At 33.6% G+C, this 18,401-nt stretch overlaps 3 protein-coding genes and 1 pseudogene across 12 annotated transcripts; 2 read left to right on the plus strand and 2 right to left on the minus strand.

Annotated features, from left to right (window-relative positions):
- The first annotated feature begins 318 nt into the window (after positions 1-318).
- Positions 319-4,591, plus strand: LOC111999020 (uncharacterized). The gene is made up of 5 exons (XM_065772188.1): positions 319-740; positions 1,131-1,272; positions 2,242-2,333; positions 2,521-2,623; positions 4,088-4,591. The coding sequence occupies exons 1-5, from the start codon at positions 435-437 to the stop codon at positions 4,291-4,293; spliced, it is 849 nt and encodes a 282-aa protein (XP_065628260.1). The 5' UTR covers positions 319-434; the 3' UTR covers positions 4,294-4,591.
- LOC136067014 (small ribosomal subunit protein uS3y-like) lies at positions 2,965-3,674 on the minus strand (annotated as a pseudogene).
- A 1,104-nt stretch (positions 4,592-5,695) lies between the features above and the next one.
- LOC136061098 (actin-depolymerizing factor 7) lies at positions 5,696-7,547 on the plus strand. Its single transcript, XM_065772189.1, has 3 exons — positions 5,696-5,822; positions 6,775-7,034; positions 7,360-7,547. The coding sequence occupies exons 1-3, from the start codon at positions 5,820-5,822 to the stop codon at positions 7,508-7,510; spliced, it is 414 nt and encodes a 137-aa protein (XP_065628261.1). The 5' UTR covers positions 5,696-5,819; the 3' UTR covers positions 7,511-7,547.
- On the minus strand, positions 7,218-15,227 carry LOC111998997 (receptor-like protein EIX2). 10 transcript variants are annotated; one of them, XM_065772183.1, is made up of 6 exons: positions 12,031-14,800; positions 11,140-11,208; positions 9,055-9,139; positions 8,794-8,953; positions 8,019-8,098; positions 7,218-7,554 (listed from the first exon to the last, which is right to left on the minus strand). In XM_065772183.1, the coding sequence occupies exons 1-3, from the start codon at positions 14,703-14,705 to the stop codon at positions 9,136-9,138; spliced, it is 2,748 nt and encodes a 915-aa protein (XP_065628255.1). In that variant the 5' UTR covers positions 14,706-14,800; the 3' UTR covers positions 7,218-7,554; positions 8,019-8,098; positions 8,794-8,953; positions 9,055-9,135. The 10 variants fall into 10 exon arrangements, 8 of the variants coding, with proteins under 8 accessions (XP_065628255.1, XP_065628259.1, XP_065628254.1 ...); XR_010628537.1 differs by lacking the exons at positions 11,140-11,208; positions 12,031-14,800 and adding an exon at positions 14,807-15,227; XM_065772187.1 differs by lacking the exon at positions 11,140-11,208.
- Between the last annotated feature and the right edge of the window lie 3,174 nt (positions 15,228-18,401).

Genomic DNA, 18,401 nt, shown 5'->3' on the forward strand with positions numbered 1-18,401 from the left:
AGTATTTAAAGTAATATTTGAAAAGACCAAAACAATAACTTAATTTTTTTTTTCATTCCTAAATTTTGCATGAATTTTGTTTTTCATCCTTAAAACTTTAAAAAGCTTTTTTTTTTTTTTTTTTTTTCGTTTTTATAAAGAATTTTATTTATTTATTTATTTTATTTAAAATAGTTTAGGGATAAAAATAAAAACCTTTTTAAAGTAGAAAGTTTAACATTTATAACACCAAATAACTTTGACTTTCTCTTCTTCAGCCAATAAACCTTCAAAACCAAAAACTTACAATGATCCCGACCATAGCCGATTTCTACTCCAGCTTAAACCCTTTCGTTCTATCACGAAATTCACAATTCACAGTCTCAGCCTCCTCCCCCCAAAACCTCACAAATCTTTGCTAAACCCTTCGTACGAATACACAGTCTCATCCAAAAATGGTGAGCAAAAGACAGAGACTAGCTAAGAAGAGGTACAGAGAAGAACACCCAGACCAGTTCCCAAAGCCTGAGCCAACGCCCCCTAAAGACCCAGACAAGAAGAAGAAAAAGATGAGCAAGTTCAAGCGCAAAAAGTCTGAATCCAATGCATCCAATGACCCAAACAAACCCTTCAGAAAAGGGTTTACAAAACACCCACTAAGAGTCCCTGGGATGAAGCCTGGTGAAAGCTGTTATATTTGCAAAGCTAAAGAACATATTGCCAAGCACTGCCCTGAGAAAGCTCAATGGGAAAAGAACAAGGTCTTTTTTTTTGCACCAATTCTGTTTCATTTTGAGGTTTCTTCATCTGGGTGTTTCACTATTTTGGAGAAAAAAGTGTTTATTTTATGGTTTCAAAGTGTAGTGGAAGTTGTAGAGAGGTTAAATTTATTGTGGGTTCTGTTTTGTTTGTATTTCCAGGCAGTAAATTAGGAATGATTACAGTGTTTGGATTTTATATTGGGTTTCAGTTTGACGGCATTAAGGCATGGAGTGTGTTATTGAATAATAATAATAATAATAATAAGTGGTCTATGCTTTGTTCTTTGATAGGATTTATGGAATGAAAGTTTCAATGGAAATGGGAAATTTCCTTTTATGGTGTAGAATCAGCTTATGGTGGTGGTTTTCTGTGTTATATGGTGCTTGCAGATATGCTTGCTTTGTCGGCATCGAGGGCATAGTGTCAAGAATTGCCCTAACAAGAATGATGAGACAATGGACAAGAAGTTCTGCTATAATTGTGGGGAAACCGGGCATTCGCTTGCTCAGTGCTCCCAACCTCTTCAAGAAGGTGAACTACCTTTTGGGTTACTTTATACCGTTTCAAGTTAATCATGCTTTGGGTTATGTATTCACATTGCGTTGTCTTAATGTACACCAAATTCAGTTCAAGTTAAAATGATTTTTTTTTTATATGAATGAATATGGCAAGAGATCAGTTTATAACTTCATGAGGTGTAACGTAGCCAAATTGATAGCTTTTCATTTGGCAATTATTAGTAACAGTGATAATTTTCACTTTTAAATAATTTTATTCATCCTCTTATATATATATATATATATATATTTTGATAGGTAATCCTCTTATAAAAATAATAAGAATTGTTAGTGTTTTGGAATTGAGTAATTGACTATGTTATGGATGAAATTCCTTTTATGTTTGGACTTTGGAGTTGGTTGCATGGGGCTTTTTGGAAGAGATGTCATGAAGAAGGAGACTTTTTAAATATGTTTTTGGATCGAAAAATTACAGGCTGATGACAATTGCATCAGAAATCTTCATGCCAATTTTCATAGTATCTTCTTGATTCTTTGGGGTCAGTTCTTTGGGGGTCAGAAAGTATTACAACAGACTTTTCTACACAAGCAATTTAAAACGCTGCTTCATATAATATTGGCGCTTTAGTGCAGTACAGCTTGAGTAATGGACATCAATTAACAAAAAACAAAAACAAACCTCATTGGAATAATTTTTCATCTGTGCGTGGCCTGTCAATCATATAAATACTTTATTTAAAACAGTTGGATAGCATGCATGATTTGGATAATCATCAATTGGATATGTGAATCAAGTGATCGATTATGTAATTTGGGCATGTGCTAGATGTTTAACAAATTGGCTGGTTTTCTGCTCCTGTGATGGCACAATCACATGTACAGTTGTGTCAATCTGATTGCCAAAAGTCGAAGTCCTCTGAGTCTGTACTTTCGATCATTTGTTCTTTTTTATGAACCATAATTGCTTTCTTTGGCATTTCAGGAGGAACTAAGTTTGCCAATTGCTTTATATGTAATGAACGTGGACACTTGAGCAAGGATTGTCCTCAAAATACTCGTGGAATCTATCCAAAGGTTTACTAATTTACCATCCTTATGTTTGAGTTTTCAAAGCATAGAATACCATATTCATGTGAGGGGGACTAACTTTCAAAAATTAGATGTTTTCAAAAATTTAGATGATGTTTTGAGCTGGCCTTGCACTTCCCTTATATGTTTAATCTGACATTTCTCTATATATTTTCCTCCCCTAATTCCTCAGGGTGGTTGTTGTAAAATATGTGGTGGTGTAACACATTTGGCAAAAGATTGTCCTAACAAAGGATACAGAGGTTCTGTAGCTGCTGCTGGAGCTGGTTACACATGTAAGTTTTAAGATCACAAATTCCTACATTGTTTCTTTTCTTGGAGTTTTTAGTATTGGATTATAGAATTGTGTCGTTACTCATATCCAAAAGTAGATATGGTGGTCAACCATTTAATACTATCCACATTACTTCCATGACTCAATCTTACTTATTGTTATTAACTTATTATTATTATTATTGGATAAGTAAGAAACAAAATTAATGATTAATTTACTATACTTCAAACTTTGAAATCTTCCAAAAAAAAAGAAAAAATACCCATTACAACTCCTTGTACCAATATTGGCAATAAACAGCAACAATATAGAACTCAGATATTCAAGATAAAAGTGTAACGTGGATGATTGGTTCATTAGAGTAACAACCATGAAGCTTTATGCCACTGGGAGGACCTCAATATTTGTTGCCACTTCTGGCAATCAGAAGCGTTCTTCCTCCTTGGGAATGTGGGGTGTGACCAGATGAGGTAAGGGAGTTTTGGGGGCCGTCTTCCTGTTCGGATCCCAATCAAGCATTATCTTGGCCTTGATACCAAGAACACCCTGTCTTAGAAGAACGTGTCTAACACAAAGTCGATAAATTCATTGACTGGCTGACTGGAAGAAATCATATATCCATCCTTGAATTTCAGGATCTTCTCATGTAGTGCCCTAAGTTTTCCACTGACAATCACCTCACAATCACATCCCTTTGCCTCGCTTTCCATTACAAATCTCAGTACACCATAGCAAGCCCTCCTAGAAGCTTGTATCAGAGAGACTTGGCTTGAGAAATAGAGCAAAGCACTTTGTTGTTGACCTTTTCAGCGCAAAGCTCCACACACTTCTCTGGAAATTTGAGCCTTTTCTGTACCACTGAGGTCAGCTCTCTGATCCAATATAAAATAACAGGCGCCTCTAATTGAATTGCTCATTCAGTGAGTATTCTCATTTCTCAATATTATGCCTTGAAGAGGACTTGAACCTCCATGCTCTTTAGCACGAGAGTTTGAGTCTCGCTTGTCTACCATTTCACCACCGAGACATCTTGAAGGTGACTCCTGGTACATTTTAACATTATACTTCTTTAAAAAAAGAGATAAACTAAATTAAGGCACCCTGAGCTTCGTTTGGCTAAGTACTTCTGCTAGGGAAACTGATTTAAAGTAGGGTTAAATTTGGTGAAGAATTACTTAATGTAGATAATCAAGTTGGATCTGCAAAAGATGTTTGGATCTAAATCTAATACAGTTAAATGAATCAGGAAAGTTTGGGATTTTCAAATACATTTCATTAAACTTATCAGTAGACATGCAAATACATACCCTCTTTTTCCTTTACTCTGTTTTATGTATCTGTTTTGAAAAATATAATATTGAGACTTAAGAAATTTTATTTATTATTATGACTATTTTTTTTTGGTTAAAAGCATTCTCTCTGTGTTCTGATATATTTTTTTGGATTTTATTGTTCTTGTGTTCAGCATATGTTAATGAAGAGAGGCCAAGAGGGCAAGTGATCAAATTTGCTAGCGGTGATGATCTTGAGGATGATTTCTTTACTGATGACAAACACGGTGGTAACAAAGATGGGTCCGAGTCAAAAGTTGGTTCGGCTTCTAATTCCAAAGAAAGTTGTGTAAAACCAAAGAAGAAACAGGGGCCCAGTATTGTGAATTTTGTGGATTGATAAATTTTGTTGTATCATGAAATTTTGGCAGGAAATTTGCAACATTCCAGATTATATTGGAGAGTCTTGCAAAAATTCCCAATTCTTTTTTAGCTGAGGGTTTTTTTTTTTTTGGGGGGTGGGGGTGTTGGGTGACCCTTTATGATGACCTAACTTTTATCAACATAAATTCGAAGTTGTTTGTAACTCATTAGTTGTAAAATCCTGAGTTTCGTTTTATTTTCAGTATATTTCTGTCCACTCATAGACACATGCTATATACCACAACTAAATAAAAATTGTACTAGTTTTCTGTCTATTTATTTTCTTTGACTGATTATAAAGGAAGCAGCTCATTATTATTTTCATTATATGTTTGAATATAATTAACATTAGAATTTAATGCAATACTGTCATTGTTGCCTGAACTTTAGATTCATTCATTCGTAATGTATATGATATTTTGGAATTGCAAGAAATGAAATTAATTATGTTTTTCTCTTTATATATTTTGTTGCTTGAAGAACATGATTGTAGTGGCAAATTTTTTGGTAAAAATTGTTTATTCATACACAAGTAACAATAGTATTACCTTTGGTTAGGATTTGTTGACTCCACTTAGATTAGTTAATAGGGCAAGGGTATTGCGGTATGAGAAACTGCCAGCCTAAAAAAGAATAAGATCATGGTTTAGTAATGACTCTAAACAAAATCATTAAAATCCTGAAGAAGTAAAAAGTTGAACTGTTTAAGAAGTTGAACTATTTAGTGCTCAACCTTTCACCTTTAAAATACTTTAGTTGCATACTTTCAATTTCAAAAAGGTCATATTTTCATGGTTCGGGTTTAGTAAGAAATTCATGTCATGTAGCTCTATTTTTAGTTCTCCTACTTTTTGTTTCAAAAAAATCATTATCGTCATATAATGGATAGAAAATACTGATTTCATAAATGAAATTCATGTCAAGTCATAGGTTCCATGTAAACAAAATGACATTGACTTGAAGAATCTGTTTACTATGTTTATATTTTTCATCAATCACACGACGGTAGTGAAAATTTTGAAACATTTTAAAATTTAAAGTATAAGGATGATTTTGAAATAAATGTGAAAAGCACTTGTAAGTCGAAACTAATAAATACTCCATCATTTAACCAAAAAAAAAAAACTTAGGGCCCCAACAAATATAAGTCCAAGAGCATTTGGGTTTTAAAAACAAAATAAAGGAACCAACTTCTTCTTTCTTTTAAGAGGAATAAAGAAACCAACTATGGTTTGCCCATGCAATCATATCGTGGCGATATGAACTGTTAGTTGTAGACATAATCAGCCATTGAAGCATTGAAAATTCTCAGCCTCTGTTTTGTCCCTTAAATTTCTCTTCCTCCCGCATTTTTCTCACCTTTTATTTGTCTCACCAAAAAATAAGGATCTCTCTCTGTGTCCCTCTGCTTCCCATCTCTCTGTTTCTTTCTCCTCTTTTCTTCTTGTTCTTTTTTCTTTCTTCATTTCTGACAAAGCTTTGTCTCTCTTATTGGAGGACAACATGGTACGTCCCTTATCTCTCTCACCAGAGTCTTCATTTTCAATGGCTTTTTATTTATTTATTTATTTATAATATGTGAGAATAAAATTGGAAAGTACTTAAACTATCAAAAGAAAAGCAAGAATGGTATAACAATTTTATTAACATTTAAACATTGGTTACATAGGAATGGTTATATTTCATTACATTGATAGTTAAGGCATCTTGAACTTTTGAATCAGATAATAAAAAAAATTTCCACTGTCATATCTTTACATTATTTTATTTTATATTTTTCTTTAATTTCAACACTATTATTTTTTCTTCTTCAATATATGCAACAGCAACAAAGTTTTAATCCAAAAACTTTAAGAGTTAGTATTAATCCTCATGATGGATTACATGTATTTTTCTCTGTAATTTATCAATCCAAAAACATTCTCTCTCTATTATCATGTATATATATGCCTGTCATAATTGTAGAGGTTACTTCTAGAAATTAGGCAAAGCAGATCTAGCATACTATTTATCATTATTGTAATGTACTCTAATTCTCCAAAATGAACATTGCTTGCTGCTTCCTGTAATTTTAATTTTGGAAATATTCTAGACATGTAAACTTTATTGATCGCATCCTGCACAAACTGCATGTGAGAATAAAATTATTTGCATTCCATGGTGCCAACATTTTTACAAAATGGACAGAGGTAGCTATTTCTATCATCTCTTAATGCCACAATCAAAACAAGTCCACTTGTTTGTGATGCAATCTAGTAATGACAATATGCTTTGTCCAATAAATTATGACACAGTATACTAAACCAAGTGCTGTTATGCATTTCTTGATATTGTTTTCATCTAAAACAAATAAATCCTATTATCTTTACTGTATAATATGCGTGATGATTTCTGTTAGGCCTTCTGTCATTCATACATATCTTTCTTTCCTTCTTCCAAAATAAAATCTTTGGGTTAGGCGAATGCGGTATCTGGAATGGCTGTGCATGATGAATGTAAACTGAAGTTCGTGGAGTTAAAAGCGAAGAGGAATTACCGGTTCATTATTTTCAAGATTGAGGATCAAGAAGTGGTGGTGGAGAAATTGGGAAGCCCAGATGAAACCTATGAGGACTTTACTGAATCTATGCCTGCCAATGAGTGCCGCTATGCTGTCTATGATTTTGACTTCATCACTGATGAGAATTGCCAGAAAAGCAAGATTTTTTTCATTGCATGGTAATTCTACTTTTCCTCAAATAAGTCTATATGCATAAAGATTATTGTTTCTCCTTTGGTGTACATAGTAGCGTGTTGAAATAAAGAATAAAGGCACCGTGGGTATTAAATCTTGATTAGCACTCAAAGAACACTCCAGTCAAATTTGCTTCCCATGTAATAATGAAAGTACTCAAAATGCTATGACACAATGAAACTAGAAACTGGATTCCAATTTATACTTGAGGCCATATCTTTGGAGGCATGCGATTATATTGAAGGTCAAAACAATAAACAATTTAGTATGTAATGGTGCCTAAGAAAGTTCACTTCTCTTGTTTTTCAGGTCACCTGATACATCAAAGGTGAGAAGTAAGATGGTCTATGCTAGCTCCAAGGATAGATTCAAGAGGGAACTGGATGGCATTCAAGTCGAGTTGCAAGCAACAGATCCTAGTGAAATGAGCCTTGACATTATAAAAGGGCGAGCACTTTAATTGTTTGTCATTTCACCCTTTTGATGTTTAGCCCTTCCTGTCAACTGCAAAAAACAATTACATTCTGTGAGCATTGTTTTTGTCCCTTGAACTGTTTATTCTGTAGTGTTGTATGGGGTTATACTAAACCTGTAGTATGATGTCACACTATGTATTCACCTATACTGATTAGTACTTTTTAGGTTGTTTGTCAAAAAAGTCATGTTTGTTAGCACATCAAAAACTTCACACCCCCCACCCCCCTTACCAGGGATTTAGCCATCCCTTGACTGGAAAAAAGCAGCAGCAGCAGTCCATTTTGAGGAATAGACAAGTAATTCTAGTTGTTTCCAGACTTGCTTAAAATTGAAAAGATATAAACAAATAACCTAATGTTTTACTCTTTTTGGTGCAAGTGAAATGACTTTCCACTAAGTATATAAATAGTTTGTACATATGCAAAAATCATAATCCTTAGCAATTTATTCACGCACAGTTTAGAACAAATTCTGGAGGTAATGAGACCTACTACAATTTTAAAGTAATCTTTGTGGCCTCTTGGAAAGCATGAACTGGAGCTACCTTCCGAAGCATATGCATAAGAAGGACCTGCAATCATCAATAGTATTGCCACAGCGTAAGCTTTTAGCTTGTTACATGTGTGTTATAGTACAAAATTGTACAACACAAATGTGAGGAATAACTCCTTATAGTGCCTAGCTAGTCTGTTTCCTTCTAGAGCATAGTGTTCTCAAATCATTTTTAAATGAAGGTTGCATTTCAAAATGAACCATATTTCATATGGCAATGGTCAACAAAACTAGACTGAAAATTGAAAACATTGCCCCCATTTTAGTATCAGCATATATCTGAAATAAAAATCCACTGGGTAGAAAGTTAGATACGAATTCAATCACATTTTCATTGCAGTGCCTACAACATCAACAACACCAAGTATATCTCATAAAAGATTTACTATCATTGAGGACATATCTTTGAAGTCTAGAGTGTAGAAGATGATGACTTTCACTTAAATACCGGCTCACTCAAAATTTCAAGGAACCAGTTCACTTTTAATCAGGAATTCCAACAATATCATGTTCTCAACTTTTTCTGGTATCTTTTGCATCAAATGACTTTGAGATGATTTCAAGAAACAAAATCCAGTAAGACCTCATTGGAAACTAATACAGGAGTTACTTGAAAGGTATACCATATATGCTCCTTACAAACATGGAATAATAAAAGACTTAAAAAGTTCTGGAGAAAAGAAGTAAATGTAAGGTTCAAATTCATTGGAGCACCTTGGTAGATGTCCTGAGGCTATAATTGGCAAAAATCCAACACCAAAAGAGAAGCAAGTTGCCATATTTTTGGACAACTATCATTTCAACCATCCAGCATGGTATAATTCCCTGTGAACCTATTCCAGTCTAGATCGAGGAGCCCACAAAATGTATAATTCTGCAATAAAAAAGGTACAATTATGAAGAAGCTATTGTTGTTCAAGCACAAGGGTTCAAGCTTATATAAAGGAGCCAATGATTCATGATTGTGAATCACACCTGAAAGGTTATTGTTCACAGTTTAATTGGGTCAAAAATAGCCAATGCATCTGGCAATGATGAAGTTCTCTTGATCGAGATTTATCTGATATGTCAAAAACTATCAGGCAAATTTCTAATAATGTTTTGGCACAAAATGAGGATCTTGGTCTAGAAAAGCAATATTCAAAACTGTAACATTTGGAGATGATTGTTGTAGCTGACCTTTGAAACATTTGGAACTCAATGAACAAGTTCGTAATTTAGCAATACCTTGGATACATTGCCAATTTTCCATCAAGTTTGTTCTCAGGGAGATTGATCAATTTAATGTACATAGCCAAATTCCAAAACCAGTTTAGAACTGTTTGAAATTCTTATTTGTGAGATGTCTAACTGCATAAGGTTTCTGTGTTGGTAACCATGCAGGAAGTGTGGACTCACTATGATAGCATTGAGTTCAAAAGTAGAAGCCCCATTGAGGCTTACATTCATGACAACAGAGTGTGAAGATGTAATTTCAACAAGGTTAAAAATTTTCCAAGATATTCAGGATGGGACCACAGAAGAACTTATCACATATAGAAAGAAAGATATGCAAGATGCCTAAAATAGCCTAAGGAATCTAGGATTTTCTCAGATAGCTGACTACTGTACAAAACGTGTTTAAGGTTACAAAGATTTAGTTTGGTACTCAGTACTTGGCATTGTAGATTACTAAAGTCTAAGGACAGGTATGAAAGTTTATTACTAATTGCTATTGTGCCACTAAAATGATTGGCCAAGAGTTTTATAGCTCAATTGACACCTCATGGTGTTTTCAACGGAGACATCCAGGGTTCAAATCCTCCTCTCCCATTGTCATAACTATTAAGAAGAAAAAAAAGATTTGTAGAAAGATTAAGCTCTTCAAGGGATAGAAAATTGACATTTTCAGGGACCAATGCATGTCATGAATTTGGCGTTGAGATGACCATAATGTTAAAATAAAAGGGAGCTAATTTACCTGAAGCTTTTTTCTTTTTCCCTTTAAAAGTTGACACCACTTGCGTAAAAATATAGCAGGAAAGAAAGATGAGAAACCAAAACTAGACTATTCAAATGAAGATCAATTTCCTGTAGATTAACAAAGTAAAGCTGTGATAGATTTCTAAACTCCAAGTAACCAAAATAGCTTGGAATGCCCTCACCAGTAGAATAATTAACTCAATTTATTTAGTAGTTCTAGCTCCTGTAAAAAAAGGATTAATCTTGCCACCCAATGGTAATCTATATTCATCAGCAGAATATTAATTCCTAGGTGGAGTTCAACCCGATTTGAACCAACGTTGTCGAGTCAAATTCCAATCCATCTTCAGAAATCTTGAACATACAAAGACAAGAGCCTACTTGAAGGAATTGTAATAGCTTTGAAACTTAGAAGGGCTTGTTTTTTCTTTCTCATTGCAAGTTAGATTGGAACTCCTTTGTATAGGCTTGAATTATAGGGTATTACAGAGAAAACTATAGCAAGAGAAGCGCAACAATTATGAAAGACACAGATCTGACGATGCAATAAGTAAGGAAGAATTGAATTCAAAGGAACCTTTACATGTTTAATAGCCTGGAACCTTTACATGTTTAATAGCAGGCAACAACACAAGCGTGTTTTTAAATAGGTTTTTAGCCAAAACCAACCATTGATGGTTAGCTCACAAATAACGTTTATGCCTTTATTCATTTTCTTTAGTAATTAACCAAAGTGGTCATTTAAATATCACCTTAGAAAGAAGTGGACTACTGTAGTACTGTTTATGGTTTGATTATCTCGACACGTGAGAATTTTCATGTATGCTTTATTAATAAGTAAATTTTCATGTATGCTAGGGTTATGGTTCTTTGAAAACTTGTAAATAGGACCTTCACATACACTACAAACTTTCTTGCAAGTGGGATAAAGTATTCCACTGGATGCTATTGAGCTTGACATGCAAGTTGCAAGTTGCAAGCTTTATGTTCATCTTCAATATGATGTTTGAGAAATTGTCCACCTAAGTAGGGAACCAAAAATGGGTAAAACTTGTATATGGCCAATCCCAATTAAGTTGCCAAATCCCCTTATAGTACCTTTCAGTGTTGGTCCTTTCCAAGCATAACCATGACTCTTGAAAAATGAACCATCTAGTTTTAAGTATCCTGAAACTCAAGGAAAGCACAGCTGAGATGCATGTTATTTAGAAGAAAGGTATAGTAATTTAACTGTCATTTGGGAGACCAGAGAGAATAGAAGCATAGCACTACACTTACTACTGTGTCAAATTATTGGATACATTTAATTAACATTTTAAGAAAAACCAAAAAGCTGAAAACCTTAAATTCAAGATCCAAGTTAGTTTTATTTATTTCTTTGAGATTATTGGAAAAAAAGTCTGAGAATATTCTCCACAAACATCAAAGGCTGGATTTGGCAGGGGAGGAGAAGTAAGCTTTAGAGAGGCACTATTTTAGCCTAGGCTTCCTTCTTAGAAACTGATTGGAAGGGATCAAACTGATAGCCTAGATATTTTTCAGAAACAGCACATTTAGTTTTCCCAGTTATGCACAATATTGTTGTTTTTCATTGAAACTCTACAAAGCGATGACTAAGAGATTCTAATTTCTAAAGAGAGCTATCAGGATAGCTGGATCCTAGATGAACACTTAGCTTGCTTATGGGAATAGATCAACTTTTGTTTTTAAAGTAATACAAGCAAAGACTAGGCGTCATTCAAGGTGTAGTAAACTACTTTTAATGAATCCATTGCTGTATGAACTAAAATTTGATTTTCACAATGTTAATCTTCAGGTATCAAATTAAACTACAAATTTTGACATTCATAAGAAAAAAACACAATATTCATATTAGCCAATGGAATCAATTAACTAACATAAAGATGTTATAGACATCATCAAAATATTGATTACCATGATCACATGAAGCTTGCACTAAATATAAGGAATCTTACAACATTTACTTACAATGAAACAACACCCGTAAGCTTGTACCCCATATGATCTAAGAATTGAAAGTACATAATTCTCCATTGCTTGTTCAATAATAAAGTACCACATACACTCCAAAACCCAACCACAAAGCTGAGTGCCATGCTCACATAGAACCAATCAACTTCAAGTCCACCAATTGCTTTACTCCTTATGTTTTCATTGTTGGGTTTTACACCATTTGTAGTACAATTAACAGTAAGTGGTGGTCCACAAAGTTTGTTTCCAACAAAACTAGATGGATTAAGGCTTTGTAGCTGAGTGCTTAAAGGGATTTTCCCAGTCAAATTGTTGTTTGACAAGTTCAAATGATTTAAAAATGTCAAATTTGACATGCTTGAGGGAATTTGACCGGAAAGTTGGTTCAAAGAGAAATCAATAGATTCCAATGATCCCATAGTACCTATATTCTCCGGAATACTTCCAATTAAGAGATTACATGACAAATTCAATGATTGTAATTCTTGAAGACTGGTCACTTCTTTGGGGATCTCTCCTGATAAATTGTTCTTAGAAAAGTCTATACATTTTACCAGTTGGAGAATGGTGTTATACTCTCGAATGCTCCCCTTTATCACTAGCAATGCACTTTCAAGAGGAAGATAATCACCATATGTAATTGTATGACGATAAGAATTCAGGTCATTTGAAATATTAGTTGTGGCCATGGCTCTAAAATTTTTAATACATCTAGGTATGCTTCCAGATAGCTTATTATGTGAAAGGTCTAATATTTGGAGTGAAGTTAGAGCACATAGTTCTTTTGGTATGTGACCATGGAAATTGTTTGAGCGAAGGCTAAGAACCATCAAGCTTGTACATCTATGCCCAATCCATGAAGGTATGTTTCCAGCAAACCTATTTTCAGCAACATCAATAATTACCAACTCTTCACAATTTTTCAAAGATGATGGTAATTTTCCAAAGAATTTGTTGTCGTATAGGTGCAAAGAATGAAGATAAGTCAAAGATCCCATGGATGCTGGAATACTGCCACTGAAATTGTTGTTCCCTAGATTCAAGACTTTCAAGTTGTTCCAATTCATCAAACAATCAGGTATTATTCCTGATAAAAGATTTTTTTGAAGATTGAGATGTTCTATGTTTTTTGTCTCATTCACTCTAAAACAAAAAAAGTGAGAAATCGATCTGGAGAATGAATTGTTAGAAAGATCTAGCATATACACATTAGAGGATATATAAGGTAACGGACCTTTGAAATGGTTTGAACTTAAATCAATCACTAAAGTAGACAACATCACGGGACTGTTTGGAATTTCTCCATGGATTAGATTGTGGGAGAGGTTTAGATATTGGAACTGTGAAGACAAGTTCCAAAATGAAGGAGGAGCCATATCTGAAATCTGTGTGTAAGAAAGGTCTAAAATCACCATACGCCTTTGTGAACAAAGCCATTGGGGAAATTTTGGCCCTAAATTCCATGATTGTAAGCTTAAAGACTCAAGCTGAAAAGGAGGAATCCAATTTTGACTTGCTTTTAAAGTCAGTTGGTTTCCAGATGCAGTAAGTGTCCTCAAACTGGTTAAATTGTCAAAATGAACTTTGGACACAACACCTTTCAACTTATTAGAATCAATATATAAAGTATCAAGTTTGGAAAGCCGTCCAAAACTTTGAGGGAGGGTTCCGTTGAATTGATTAGAGGAAAGATCCAAGTATGTCAAAGATTGAAGATTTCCAAAACTTTGAGGGAGGGTTCCGTTGAATTGATTAGAGGAAAGATCCAAGTATGTCAAAGATTGAAGATTTCCAAAAGACACTGGAAGTGAACCCGAAATTGAATTATTCCAAAAATCAAGTCTCACTAGATTTTTCAATTGTCCAAAATTTTGAGGGAGAGTTCCGTTGAACTGATTGTTTGAAAAATCCAGGTATGTCAAAGATGATAGATTTCCAAAAGACACTGGAATTGGACCTGAAATTGAATTATACAGAAAAGAAAGTTCGACGAGATTTTTCAATTGTCCAAAATTTTGAGGGAGAGTTCCGTTGAATTGATTGTTTGAAAAATCCAGGTTTGTCAAAGATGAAAGATTTCCAATGGAACTGGAGATTGTACCCTGCAAATTACTGTTGCCAAGGTTGAGAAACTCAAGACGACTAAAACTATACAACCAATTGGAAATTGAAGAGTTGAAATTGTTTCCAAATAAATCGAGGTGCCTAAGAGAAGTCATGTTGTGGACATCAACAACAAGAGGAATGAAAGGAAGCTGGCAATCTGACAACCGCAACTCTAACAAAGAAGGGAGTGTGTTTGTGAGTTGTAGCCAATCAGAGGCTTTGCTAAGATTAACAAAACTCATATCGAGATGTTGTAGCAAAGGAAGACCAGAAAGCCATTCAAGGTTATTCACATATAAACCAGAATAACTAAAACTTTCGAGATTGAGAAAGTGCAAATTGGAGAGATTTCCTAGTTGATGAGGTATGAGTCCCACAAATCCCGCATTAGAGAGATCAAGATGGGTTAAATTGCTCATTATACCGAGAAAAGAGGGAATAGGAGTAGAAGAGAAATCATTGTAGCTGAGGTCCAAGTAATTCAAATTGGAGAGATTTCCAAGTTGATGAGGTATTACTCCCACAAATCCCGCATTAGAGAGATTAAGAGATGTTAAACTCTTCATTGAACCGAGAAATGAGGGAATAGGAGAAGCAGAGAAATTATTGAAGCTGAGGTCAAAGTAATTCAAATGCTTCAAATCAAGCAGAGAAGGATTTAGCTTACCACCAAACATTGACCGCGAATAAGCCTCTTCTTGAGCCCAATTCTGTTCCTCATCCATTAAATCATCCCAAATAGGAGGAGGGAAGCTTCTAAGATGGAGTTGGTGGACGTGAGCAGTGAGGTTGTGGCAGACAACACCAAGCCAGTGACAGCAATCCCCATCAACAGTCCAAGAGGAGAGTCGATTTAATGGATCAATAAGGTCTTGCTTGAAGGTGAGAAGGGCGTGTCGCTCGGTATCGATGCAACGAAGCTGAGAGTGAGAGTGTCCGGTGCAGAAAATGAAGAAATTAGGAAGAGGAATAATTAGAAAAGCCAGGAAAAGGAATCCTAAGGAACCCTCCATTATCAGATTGATTATTATGAGAAGTAAGGGTTTTTTGTGAAGATGATACTAATTGCATGGTAATTTATAGGAGCGCCTCTGTTTGATTTTGTTTTGTTTTGTTTTACACTTCAAATTCTACACTGTCTCTGTCTGCATTCGGTGGTCTTCTTCAAGCATTGACTGAAGTCTTGCAAGTTGGCCCTCCCTCCATTTTGTGGGGGCCTTTGTCTTGATCTGGCCACGTATCTTTTTGCTTTTTTTGGCTGCCACATATCAATTTGCTTACCTGCCAAATGTGCTTTAAAAAAAATTTCTTTTTTTATTAAAAAAAAATCAGCAAAATATTCAATAAACTTTTACATAACAAAATATATGTTTTTTATTTTATTTTTTCATTATATTTGTTTGGTAATGAGAACGGAAAAGTATAATGTTGGAAATTAAATTACTATTATATCCTTATTATTAAAAATAGAATGATAAAAAAGTGGAGTAATTTGATACTTTTTTTTTTATGAGTTCTAATTTGGTAAGAATGAGACATAAAATGTATATTTTATATCATCTAATAAGAGAATGCTACATTAACATTTTATTTAAAATTCAATATATCGTACCACACCTCAATAAACTCTTAATTTTGTTGGATTTATATGAGTATTATAATTAATTTTTTTTCTTATTAATCTCATTTTCTTTCATCTTTTCTTCTCAAAAGGTTCCGAGGTGGAGTTGGTGTACGTGAGCAGTGAGGTTGTGGCAGACAACACCAAGCCAGTGACAGCAATCCCCATCAACAGTCCAAGAGGAGAGTCGATTTAATGGATCAATAAGGTCTTGCTTGAAGGTGAGAAGGGCGTGTCGCTCGGTATCGATGCAACGAAGCTGAGAATGAGAGTGTCCGGTGCAGAAAATGAAGAAATTAGGAAGAGGAATAATTAGAAAAGCCAGGAAAAGGAATCCTAAGGAACCCTCCATTATCAGATTGATTATTATGAGAAGTAAGGGTTTTTTTGTGAGTTGTGAAAACGATACTAATTGGATGGTAATTTATATAGGAGCACCTCTGTTTGATAAAGTTGTTTTGTTTTACACTTCAAATTCTACACTCTGTCTGCATTCGGTGGTCTACGCTTCAAGCATTGACTGAAGTCTTGTAAGTAGGACCCTTCATTTTTTCTTCCATAAAAAAAGAGTGCCAATAAGAGGCTCTGGCTTAAAATAATGATATTCAATTTAATACCTTTTAAAAAAAAAAAATTACAAATTCATAAACTAAAAGACTTTGAACTTCTAAGTTCTAAAGTCTTCAAAGAGAGTTACGAAAAGTTCGTTAAGTCTTTTAAGTCGCTCTTTGTACACACTAGGCACAACTTTCCCATATAGAAAAACTGTTTTAATATTATGTAAATCGCAGTAAGGTTTTTACCAATGAAAATGATACTAATTGGATGATAATTTATAGGAGACTGATGAGGGTCTTGTGCTTGATCAATTTTTAATCTGAATGCTATTTGTTTTACGCTTAAGATTCTACAACATATTATCTTCATTTTCCGGGCCTTTATATAATAACTTTAAAGGAAAATTTTTTGTTGGTGGGAGCAATGAATTTTAATTGATTTTTTTAAGAAGAGTTTTAATTGATTTATACTAGAAAATACATTGAGAAACCTATATTAATATACAGTTCCTATAAAAAAAATAAAGCATTTTAAGTTTCTTACTAATAATAATAGAGTGAAGTTTAATTAGATTTTTGAAAGGGAAAAAAAAAAGAAGAAGATGATAACAGTTCTAATGATATTTTATTTGTATGCAAATAATCCTTATTGGAATTACAAAAATTAGGTTGGATTGAACTAATTATGGAGTTCTAAAGGAATACTATTACCAATTGATGTATAATTTCTTCTCAAATGTATATATCAATTGGTCCATTTTGTTTGTTTTTTGTATTCTTAGCAAGTAAAAGCTTGTCTCTTAGCATATAAAATTTATTAAGTGAAAAACATTCAAATATTGCAATAAATTCCTGTTCCATGATCATAGTCGTAGAGTATGCTTCATAACATGCAATAAGCATTTTCTCTGCAACGCATCAACCAAAAAGTAAGACTGATCTTTTGCATGCTGTATGTCCCTCTCAGTTCCCCACACCTACCGTGAAGAGAATAGAGTCAAGGCTTAGTAGATGGCTAACAAGTCAACAAGTCAATGAAGTGGTATTTGTTCTGGGTGAAAAAAAAAAAGCTAGTCTCCCAAGTCTTCCACTATAAAACTTGTTTTATTTGTTTATAGTTGAAAAAATGTTTAATACTTTTATTTTGGGCAAAAAAAAAAAAGTTTATTAATAACAAAAAAAAAGCTTGTACTTTAAAAGTTTCTGCCATAAAAAAACAAGTCTTTCTTTATTAGACCTAATAATTGCATGAGTAATATTATGAACAAAGCAATTTTCACAATAGTTGAATTGTTAATATTATTATTATTATTTATTGATTTTTATCTAAACTTACTACTAATATCATATTTTTATCCATTATTATTAATATAATTTGTTTCCTCAATAGTTGTAATTTTTTTTAATGTGTGACTCTAGACTTATTTTAAATTTTTAATTGTATTCTTCTTGAGTAACACTAGTGATTGGAGAGAACACTTCATAAAACCAAGCCATTAGTTTGAATTTTCTTATTTTTCCTCCCCTAAACCAAAACTCTTTAAATAATAAAAAACAAAGCTCCACCCCCCCCCCCCCCACACATATATATTATAAACTCATTATTTTTTTAGAAGTTCTTTTACTAAACTGTAATATAGTTTTTCTCTCCTCGTTAATGAGTTTTCCATGTAAGAAAATTAGCACCTTATTTATGGATTTTTGTAGATATCTTCTAATTTATGTTTGTTATTGAAGTGCTCATTAAATTTGCACAACTAGAGAAAAAAATTAAGTGGATTCCAGTTAACTTAATTGGTAAAATCTCTGATGGTGTGAATAAGAGATCTGGGGTTTAATCCCCATCTACACCAAAACCAATTAGTGTCTTGGTTTAATGATAAAGAGCTATCATTAGGAGGGGACACCATAAGTTGAAACCCTCAAAAAAAAAAGGAAAAAAAAATGAAGCATATCATTGGTTGATGACATGTTTTCTATATTTCCATTTCAATACTTTCTAGGAAATGTCCTTAAAAATAGTTGGACAAAGAGCTTAAGGCTTTAAGCATTCTTTAATTGATGTTTATAATTATATATTATAT

This window comes from Quercus suber, unplaced genomic scaffold (genome assembly GCF_002906115.3).
Source record: "Quercus suber isolate HL8 unplaced genomic scaffold, Cork oak 2.0 scaffold_55, whole genome shotgun sequence".
NCBI classification, from domain to species: domain Eukaryota; kingdom Viridiplantae; phylum Streptophyta; class Magnoliopsida; order Fagales; family Fagaceae; genus Quercus; species Quercus suber.

What these genes read in the sequence shown, in the direction of transcription:
- LOC111999020 (XM_065772188.1), top strand. Translation starts at nt 435, where the DNA reads ATGGTGAGCAAAAGACAGAGACTAGCTAAGAAGAGGTACAGAGAAGAA. An exon ending in CTCCCAACCTCTTCAAGAAG is followed by an intron (nt 1,273 to 2,241) that starts GTGAACTACCTT and finishes TTGGCATTTCAG; the next exon opens with GAGGAACTAAGTTTGCCAAT. An exon ending in TGCTGGAGCTGGTTACACAT is followed by an intron (nt 2,624 to 4,087) that starts GTAAGTTTTAAG and finishes TCTTGTGTTCAG; the next exon opens with CATATGTTAATGAAGAGAGG.
- LOC136061098 (XM_065772189.1), top strand. An exon ending in AAGATTTTTTTCATTGCATG is followed by an intron (nt 7,035 to 7,359) that starts GTAATTCTACTT and finishes CTTGTTTTTCAG; the next exon opens with GTCACCTGATACATCAAAGG.
- LOC111998997 (XM_065772181.1), bottom strand. Translation starts at nt 14,705, where the DNA reads ATGAAGAGTTTAACATCTCTTAATCTCTCTAATGCGGGATTTGTGGGA. An exon ending in CTTACGGGTGTTGTTTCATT is followed by an intron (nt 11,209 to 12,030) that starts GTAAGTAAATGT and finishes CTTGAGTTTCAG; the next exon opens with GATACTTAAAACTAGATGGT.